This window comes from Salvelinus fontinalis, chromosome 11, assembly GCF_029448725.1.
Source record: "Salvelinus fontinalis isolate EN_2023a chromosome 11, ASM2944872v1, whole genome shotgun sequence".
NCBI lineage: Eukaryota > Metazoa > Chordata > Actinopteri > Salmoniformes > Salmonidae > Salvelinus > Salvelinus fontinalis.
This window is the reverse complement of record NC_074675.1, coordinates 589,249-599,749: the sequence shown is the minus strand read 5'-3', so window position 1 is coordinate 599,749 and position 10,501 is coordinate 589,249. Positions and strand designations below refer to the sequence as shown.

The following is a 10,501-nucleotide window of genomic DNA, read 5'->3' as shown; positions in this document are numbered from 1 at the left end:
ACATAGTTTAGGAAGCAGCAGGAAGGAGCTGGAGGATATCATGAATAGACTTTATTAGAGAGAGAGAGAGAGAGGTTTGAAGGAGAGGGAGAGAGAGAGAGAGGTATGAAGGAGAAAGAGAGAAGTATGAAGGAGAGGGAGAGAGAGAGAGAGAGGGGTATGATGGAGAGGGAGAGAGAGAGAGAAAGGGAGAGGTATGATGGAGAGGGAGAGAGAGAGGTATGAAGGAGAGGGAGAGAGAGAGAGGGAGAGGTATGAAGGAGAGGGAGAGAGAGAAGAGAGAGAGAGGTATGAAGGAGAGGGAGAGAGAGAGAGGGAGAGGTATGAAGGAGAGGGAGAGAGGGAGAGGTATGAAGGAGAGGGAGAGAGAGAGAGGGAGAGGTATGAAGGAGAGGGAGAGAGAGAGGGAGAGGTATGAAGGAGAGGGAGAGAGAGAGAGAGGTATGAAGGAGAGGGAGAGAGAGAGAGAGAGAGAGGTATGAAGGAGAGGGAGAGAGAGAGAGGGAGAGGTATGAAGGAGAGGGAGAGAGAGAGAGAGAGAGGTATTTACATTTACATTTACATTTAAGTAATTTAGCAGACGCTCTTATCCAGAGCGACTTACAAATTGGTGCATTCACCTTATGATATCCAGTGGAACAACCACTTTACAATAGTGCATCTAACTCTTTTAAGGGGGGGGTTAGAAGGATTACTTTATCCTATCCTAGGTATGAAGGAGAGGGAGAGAGAGAGAGAGAGAGAGAGGTATGAAGGAGAGGGAGAGAGAGAGAGAGAGAGAGAGGTATGAAGGAGAGGGAGAGAGAGAGAGAGAGAGGTATGAAGGAGAGGGAGAGAGAGAGAGAGAGAGAGGGAGAGGTATGAAGGAGAGGGAGAGAGAGAGAGAGAGAGAGAGAGAGAGAGAGATAGAGAGAGAGAGAGAGAGAGAGAGAGAGAGAGAGAGAGAGAGAGAGAGAGAGAGAGAGAAGTATGAAGGAGAGGGAGAGAGAGAGAGAGAGAGAGAGAGAGAGAGAGGTATGAAGGAGAGGGAGAGAGAGAGAGAGAGGGAGAGGTATGAAGGAGAGGGAGAGAGACAACGGCTCTCATAACGACGGTTCTCATAACGACGGTTCTCACAACGACGGCTCTCACAACGACGGCTCTCACAACGACGGTTCTCACAACGACGGCTCTCATAACGACGGCTCTCATAACGACGGCTCTCATAACGACGGTTCTCATAACGACGGCTCTCACAACGACGGTTCTCACAACGACGGTTCTCACAACGACGGTTCTCATAACGACGGCTCTCATAACGACGGTTCTCATAATGACGGTTCTCATAACGACGGCTCTCACAACGACGGTTCTCACAACGACGGCTCTCATAACGACGGCTCTCATAACGACGGCTCTCATAACGACGGTTCTCATAACGACGGCTCTCACAACGACGGTTCTCACAACGACGGTTCTCACAACGACGGTTCTCATAACGACGGCTCTCATAACGACGGTTCTCATAATGACGGTTCTCATAACGACGGCTCTCATAACGACGGTTCTCATAACGACGGTTCTCATAACGACGGCTCTCACAACGACGGTTCTCACAACGACGGTTCTCACAACGACGGCTCTCATAACGACGGCTCTCATAACGACGGTTCTCATAACGACGGTTCTCATAACGGCGGCTCTCATAACGACGGCTCTCATAACGACGGCTCTCATAACGACGGCTCTCATAACGACGGCTCTCATAACGACGGTTCTCATAACGACGGCTCTCACAACGACGGTTCTCATAACGACGGTTCTCATAACGACGGTTCTCATAACGGCGGTTCTCACAACGACGGCTCTCACAACGACGGCTCTCACAACGACGGCTCTCATAACGACGGTTCTCATAACGACGGGTCTCATAACGACGGGTCTCATAACGACGGGTCTCATAACGACTGTTCTCACAACGACGGCTCTCATAACGACGGTTCTCATAACGACGGCTCTCACAACGACGGTTCTCATAACGGCGGTTCTCATAACGACGGTTCTCATAACGACGGGTCTCATAACGACGGGTCTCATAACGACTGTTCTCACAACGACGGCTCTCATAACGACGGTTCTCATAACGACGGCCCTCACAACGACGGTTCTCATAACGACGGTTCTCACAACGACGGTTCTCACAACGACGGTTCTCACAACGACGGTTCTCATAACGACGGTTCTCATAATGACGGTTCTCATAACGACGGTTCTCATGGCTCCAGGACAACAAGAAAACAAGATAAAGGTGGAACAACAACAACAACAAAGCGTGGTTATAAAACAGGCATGACGAGGAGAAGCTGATGTTTCTATGACGATGAGAAGCTGACCAGATGTTTCTATTGAATTAACATTCTAGAATTAGATGCGAAGAGGAGATTGAAATGGAACAGGCAGGCTCTAATTGGCCATTGTAATTGTGATTTATGACTGAAAGACTTGACGGCTACGGGGCAGTTCCAGTTTTATATTGGCCGTGCATGGTCTGCATGGGCTTCCAATGAGGCGGCTGATGTCAATGAACAGGGGCACACGCAGGTCGACACGCAGGGCGACACGCAGGGCGACACACTGGATCCACACAGGTCGACACGCAGGGTGACACGCATGGCGACACACTGGATCCACACAGGTCGACACGCAGGGCGACACGCAGGGCGACACACTGGGCGACACACTGGATCCACACAGGTCGACACGCAGGGCGACACGCAGGGCGACACACTGGGCGACACACTGGATCCACACAGGTCGACACGCAGGGCGACACGCAGGTCGACACGCAGGGCGACACGCTGGGCGACACACTGGATCCACACAGGTCGACACGCAGGGCGACACGCTGGGCGACACACTGGATCCACACAGGTCGACACGCAGGTCGACACGCAGGGCCACACACTGGATCCACACAGGTCGACACGCAGGGCGACACGCATGGCCACACACTGGATCCACACAGGTCGACACGCAGGGCGACACGCAGGGCGACACGCAGGGCGACACGCAGGGCGACACACTGGATCCACACAGGTCGACACGCTCTAACCATTTTCACGGGAGGAAAAGTTAATTAGCTGATTAAATGACGGTATGCATCTATCTGTCCAGACACCACAGCCCTTCTGACAGGATACAGTAGGAATATGCTACACTTCTAACAGGATACAGTAGGAATATGTTACACCTCTAACAGGATACAGTAGGAATACGCTATACTTTTAACAGGATACAGTAGGAATGTGTTACACTTCTAACAGGATACAGTAGGAATATGCTACACTTCTAACAGGATACAGTAGGAATATGTTACACCTCTAACAGGATACAGTAGGAATACGCTATACTTTTAACAGGATACAGTAGGAATATGTTACACTTCTAACAGGATACAGTAGGAATACGCTATACTTCTAACAGGATACAGTAGGAGTATGTTACACTTCTAACAGGATACAGTAGGAATATGTTACACTACTAACAGGATACAGTAGGAATATGCTACACTTCTAACAGGATACAGTAGGAATACGCTATACTTCTAACAGGATACAGTAGTAGTATGTTACACTTCTAACAGGATACAGTAGGAATATGTTACACTTCTAACAGGATACAGTAGGAATACGCTATACTTCTAACAGGATACAGTAGGAATATGCTACACTTCTAACAGGATACAGTAGGAATATGCTACACTTCTAACATGATACAGTAGGAATATGTTACACTTCTAACAGGATACAGTAGGAATACGTTACACTTCCAACAGGATACAGTAGGAATATGTTACACTTCTAACAGGATACAGTAGGTATACGTTACACTTCTAACAGGATACAGTAGGAATACGTTACACTTCCAACAGGATACAGTAGGAATACGCTATACTTCTAACAGGATACAGTAGGAATATGTTACACTTCTAACAGGATACAGTAGGAATATGTTACACTTCCAACAGGATACAGTAGGAATACGCTATACTTCTAACAGGATACAGTAGGTATACGTTACACTTCTAACAGGATACAGTAGGAATACGTTACACTTCCAACAGGATACAGTAGGAATACGCTATACTTCTAACAGGATACAGTAGGAATATGTTACACTTCTAACAGGATACAGTAGGAATATGCTACAGACACTGAGATGTGGACATCCCTATTTGTCTATTATATCAAACTCACTCCTACACACAGTCACACAAATGATTCACTGTCTATTATATCAAACTCCGTCTCACTCCTACACACAGTCACACAAAAATTCACTTAGTCTTCATCAAGATGGCCTCTGAGAAGTCTTCGAAGGGAACAGAGTGGTGAAGGGGGAACAGAGAGGTGAAGGTGGAACAGAGAGGTGAAGGGGGAACAGAGAGGTGAAGGTGGAACAGAGAGGTGAAGGGGGAACAGAGAGGTGAAGGTGGAACAGAGAGGTGAAGGGGGAACAGAGAGGTGAAGGGGGAACAGAGAGGTGAAGGGGGAACAGAGAGGTGAAGGGGGAACAGAGAGGTGAAGGGGGAACAGAGAGGTGAAGGTGGAATGTGGTGGCTGGAGGCAGAGGAAAGGAGGAAGCAGAGGAGGAATGTGAGAGGAGAGGAGGGTTGTGTTAGGAGAGAGGAGACGAGGGATGGGAGAGGAGGGATTGGAGAGGTGAGGAGGAATGGATGGGAGAGAAGAGATGGGATAGGAGGGATGATAGAGGAGAGGAGGAGTTTGGAGAGGAGAGGAGGGATGAGAGAGGAGAGGAGGAATGGATGGGAGAGAAGGGATGAGACCGGAGAGGAGAAGTTTGGAGAGGAGGGATGAGAGAGGAGAGGAGGAGTTTGGAGAGGAGGGATGAGAGAGGAGTGGAGGGATGAGAGAGGAGAGGAGGAGTTTGGAGAGGAGGGATGAGAGAGGAGTGGAGGGATGAGAGAGGAGAGGAGGAGTTTGGAGAAGAGGGATGAGAGAGGAGAGGAGGAATGGATGGGAGAGAAGGGATGAGACCGGAGAGGAGAAGTTTGGAGAGGAGGGATGAGAGAGGAGAGGAGGAGTTTGGAGAGGAGGGATGAGAGAGGAGTGGAGGGATGAGAGAGGAGAGGAGGAGTTTGGAGAGGAGGGATGAGAGAGGAGTGGAGGGATAAGAGAGGAGAGGAGGAGTTTGGAGAAGAGGGATGAGAGAGGAGTGGAGGGATGAGAGAGGAGAGGAGGAGTTTGGAGAAGAGGGATGAGAGAGGAGTGGAGGGATGAGAGAGGAGAGGAGGAGTTTGGAGAGGAGGGATGAGAGAGGAGTGGAGGGATGAGAGAGATGAGGAGGAGTTTGGAGAAGAGGGATGAGAGAGGAGTGGAGGGATGAGAGAGGAGAGGAGGAGTTTGGAGAGGAGGGATGAGAGAGGAGTGGAGGGATGAGAGAGATGAGGAGGAGTTTGGAGAGGAGGGATGAGAGAGGAGTGGAGGGATGAGAGAGGAGAGGAGGAGTTTGGAGAAGAGGGATGAGCGTTATGAAAAGAGGAAGAGCCATGCGGAAAACGGAAGGAAAGAGATTGAGGAATGTTTTTTTTTTTAACCACACAGCTTGTATCTTCAAATGGGGACGGAGCCTCCCAAGTTACACAACAACAATTATTAAAAACACACTAACAGGCAAGCAGGTGTGAACAGGGACACACACATAGACTCACACACAGAGATGCACACCCCCACACACAGCAAGCAGCCAGGTTGAGGGAGCCTATAACAGTCTATTTTTAGACTATGGATTTTGGAACCGCGTGTGTGTGTGCGTGTGTGTGTGTGTGTGTGTGTGTGTCTATCTCTATGAAAGACAGATATATCCCGTGGGGAATATCACGCCCATACATGGAGTTGATGTTATCTCTACACCAATCAGGTGCCAGATAGCATTCCTTTTCAACTCTGATTGGGTCCCATCACACAGAATGCTATTAGATCACATCAGAATGGAACCTCCAATCAGACCGATCTGATTCTATAATACTGTAGCTTTCACTCAAAGTACTATAGCAACTACTCAACCAATCGTTAACTAAAACTACATCCAATCAGAGGGCAGGATAGAATGACAAGCTAATGAAGGGTCACTGCTCCAATACAACAATCTCATTAGAGGTGTCAGACACACAAAAAGCAATGAGTAGGGGGTCAAGGAGAAAACTGTAGAGCTCCAACACAGGGCATGTCTCAGGCTGTGGCCGGCCAAGTCCATTCTCACTGACACCAAGGAACTGTCAGGAGAAATGGACAGTCTGGAACGATCTATCAGTCTGGAACGTCTATCTCCTTTACATTAGATCTAGTGGTCTGGAACACAGTCTTTCTCCTCTACATTAGATCTAGTGGAGAGAGAATGGACACTTCCTCAGATAATTGTGTTATTTCTGTATTACATTACTGTACCTAATGACCAGGGAGAGTTACTTCTGTTTGAGTCTGTTGGGATTATTCGTCTGCCCTGTGTCTTTAATTAATGGATCATGAACTGAATGGACCTGGCAACAACTAGTTGTGTGTTATGGGGCACTACTCGAAGAGACACGCCAGGCTAGAGCAGGTTTAGCAGGAGGCTGTCCCATTTAGCCCAGGCAGGCCCAGAGCAGACAGGCCAGACATGAGGAGGTTTAGGAGGCTCGTCCATTTAGCCCAGGCAGGCCCAGAGCAGACAGGCCAGACAGGAGGAGGTTTAGGAGGCTGGTCCATTTAGCCCAGGCAGGCCCAGAGCAGACAGGCCAGACAGGAGGAGGTTTAGGAGGCTGGTCCATTTAGCCCAGGCAGGCCCAACCCAGACAGGCCAGGCAGGAGCAACAGTGCTGATGACTGGGCTTTGGGGACAGTCTGGTTTCAACACTGTCTATACTGCTGTCTCCTCTCCCTCTACCCCTCCTCCTGATCCCTCCACCCTTCTACCCCTCCTCCTGATCCCTCCATCCCTCTACCCCTCCTCCTGATCCTTCTACCCCTCCTCCTGATCCCTCCATCCCTCTACCCCTCCTCCTGATCCTTCTACCCCTCCTCCTGATCCCTCCATCCCTCTACTCCTCCTCCTGATCCTTCTACCCCTCCTCCTGATCCCTCCATCCCTCTACCCCTCCTCCTGATCCTTCTACCCCTCCTCCTGATCCCTCCATCCCTTTACCCCTCCTCCTGATCCTTCTACCCCTCCTCCTGATCCCTCTACCCCTCCTCCTGATCCCTCTATCCCTCCTCCTGATCCCTCTACCCCTCCTCCTGATCCCTCTACCCCTCCTCCTGATCCCTCTACCCCTCCTCCTGATCCCTCTATCCCTCCTCCTGATCCCTCTACCCCTCCTCCTGATCCCTCTACCCCTCCTCCTGATCCCTCTACCCTTCCCCCTGAACCCTCCATCCCTCTACCCCTCCTTACTGTCCATCCTGTTTCATCCACTACAGAGTATGAGAGCTGTTACACTATACTGTCTCCTGAACAGGTGATGGACTGCTGTTACACTATACTGTCTCCTGAACAGGTGATGGACTGCTGTTACACTATACTGTCTCCTGAACAGGTGATGGACTGCTGTTACACTATACTGTCTCCTGAACAGGTGATGGACTGCTGTTACACTATACTGTCTCCTGAACAGGTGATGGACTGCTGTTACACTATCCTGTCTCCTGAACAGGTGAGGGACTGCTGATACACTATACTGTCTCCTGAACAGGTGATGGACTGCTGTTACACTATACTGTCTCCTGAACAGGTGATGGACTGCTGTTACACTATACTGTCTCCTGAACAGGTGATGGACTGCTGTTACACTATACTGTCTCCTGAACAGGTGATGGACTGCTGTAACACTATACTGTCTCCTGAACAGGTGATGGACTGCTGTTACACTATACTGTCTCCTGAACAGGTGATGGACTGCTGTTACACTATACTGTCTCCTGAACAGGTGATGGACTGCTGTTACACTATACTGTCTCCTGAACAGGTGATGGACTGCTGTTACACTATACTGTCTCCTGAACAGGTGATGGACTGCTGTTACACTATACTGTCTCCTGAACAGGTGATGGACTGCTGTAACACTATACTGTCTCCTGAACAGGTGATGGACTGCTGTTACACTATACTGTCTCCTGAACAGGTGATGGACTGCTGTTACACTATACTGTCTCCTGAACAGGTGATGGACTGCTGTTACACTATACTGTCTCCTGAACAGGTGATGGACTGCTGTTACACTATACTGTCTCCTGAACAGGTGATGGACTGCTGTTACACTATACTGTCTCCTGAACAGGTGATGGACTGTTGTTACACTATACTGTCTCCTGAACAGGTGATGGACTGCTGTTAGACTATACTGTCTCCTGAACAGGTGATGGACTGTTGTTACACTATACTGTCTCCTGAACAGGTGATGGACTGCTGTTACACTATACTGTCTCCTGAACAGGTGATGGACTGCTGTTACACTATACTGTCTCCTGAACAGGTGATGGACTGCTGTTACACTATACTGTCTCCTGAACAGGTGATGGACTGCTGATACACTATACTGTCTCCTGAACAGGCGAGGGACTGCTGTAACACTATACTGTCTCCTGAACAGGTGAGGGACTGCTGATACACTATACTGTCTCCTGAACAGGTGAGGGACTGCTGTAACACTATACTGTCTCCTGAACAGGTGATGGACTGCTGTTACACCATACTGTCTCCTGAACAGGTGATGGACTGCTGTTACACTATACTGTCTCCTGAACAGGTGATGGACTGCTGTTACACTATACTGTCCCCTGAACAGGTGATGGACTGCTGTTACACTATACTGTCTCCTGAACAGGTGATGGACTGCTGTTACACTATACTGTCTCCCTCTACCCCTCCCTCCATCCTTCTACCCCTCCCTCCATCCCTCTACCCCCCCATCCATCCCTCTACCCCTCTCTCCATCCCTCTAACCCTCCCTCCATCCCTCTACCCCTCCCTCCATCCCACTACCCCTCCATCCCTCTAACCCTCCCTCCCTCCATCCCTCTAACCTTCCCTCCATCCCTCTAACCCTCCCTCCCTCCATCCCACTACCCCTCCATCCCTCTAACCCTCCCTCCATCCCTCTACCCCTCCCTCCATCCCTCTAACCTTCCCTCCATCCCTCTACCCCTCCCTCCATCCCTCTAACTTTCCCTCCATCCCTCTACCCCTCCCTCCATCCCTCTACCCCTCCCTCCATCCCTCTAACCCTCCCTCCATCCCTCTAACCTTCCCTCCATCCCTCTAACCCTCCCTCCCTCCATCCCACTACCCCTCCATCCCTCTAACCCTCCCTCCCTCCATCCCACTACCCCTCCATCCCACTACCCCTCCATCCCTCTAACCCTCCCTCCCTCCATCCCTCTAACCTTCCTCCATCCCTCTAACCCCTCCCTCCCTCCATCCCACTACCCCTCATCCTCTTACCCTCCCTCCATCCCTCTACCCCTCCCTCCATCCTCTACCCCCCCTCCATCCCTCTACCCCTCTCCTCCATCCCTCTAACCCTCCCTCCATCCCTCTACCCCTCCCTCCATCCCTCTACCCCTCCCTCCATCCCACTACCCCTCCATCCCTCTCACCCCTCCCTCCCTCCATCCCTCTAACCTTCCTCCTCCATCCCTCCTAACCCCTCCCTCCCTCCATCCCACCTTACCCCCTCCCATCCCTCCATCCCTCCCTCACCCCTCTAACCCTCCCTCCCTCCCTCCCTCTACCCCTCCCTCCCTCCCTCCCTCCTTACCCCTCCCTCCCTCCCTCTTACCCTTCCCTCCCTCCCTCCTTTCCCTCCATCCCTCTACCCCTTCCTCCTCCCTCCCTCCTTCCCCCTTCCTCCTCCCTCTTCCTTTCTCCTCCATCCCTCTACCCCTTCCTCCTCCCTCTCTCCTTCCTTCCATCCCACCCCTCCTCCATCCCTCTACTCCTCCTCCATCCCTCACCCCTCCCCTCCATCCCTCTACCCCTTCCTCCTCCCTCTCTCCTTCCTCCTTCCTCCTCCCTCCCTCCTTTCTCCTCCCTCCATCCCTCTAACCCTCCCTTCATCCCTCTACCCCTCCCTCCATCAGACTAAAGCCCTCTCTCCATCCCTCTACCCCTCCCTCCATACCTCTACCCCTTCCTCCATCCCTCTACCCCTCCCTCCATCCCTTTAACCCTCTCTCCAGCTCCCAGTCCTTCATCATGACATTCCAAAACACCGTAGCAGTTCTAGAATGCTCCCTTGTAGTGATGTAGTGGAGAATAAACCCACAGAGACACTGTTTATGCTCCTGTCCTTCCTTATCAATACATCGCTGCTCCCTTGGCCATGAACCTACCCGACAACAGACAAATGCTCATTCAAATGATCTCTGTGAAGACGGCCAATATGGTGAAGGCGAACACTGTCCCCGCTTTATAGGATCATCATAAAAACAATTGCTGTTGATGGGATGACCTTTCTGTAACAGCA

The 10,501-nt window shown here is 50.7% G+C and overlaps 1 protein-coding gene across 1 annotated transcript; it reads left to right on the top strand.

The window, feature by feature from the left end:
• Nucleotides 1-1,053: 1,053 nt before the first annotated feature.
• On the top strand, nt 1,054-2,346 carry LOC129866031 (uncharacterized PPE family protein PPE62-like). Its single transcript, XM_055939166.1, has one exon. It carries the CDS (start codon nt 1,054-1,056, stop codon nt 2,344-2,346), a length of 1,293 nt encoding a protein of 430 aa, XP_055795141.1.
• Nucleotides 2,347-10,501: the final 8,155 nt, after the last annotated feature.

Coding starts and splice junctions, on each gene's coding strand:
- LOC129866031 (XM_055939166.1), top strand. CDS start 1,054: ATGAAGGAGAGGGAGAGAGACAACGGCTCTCATAACGACGGTTCTCAT.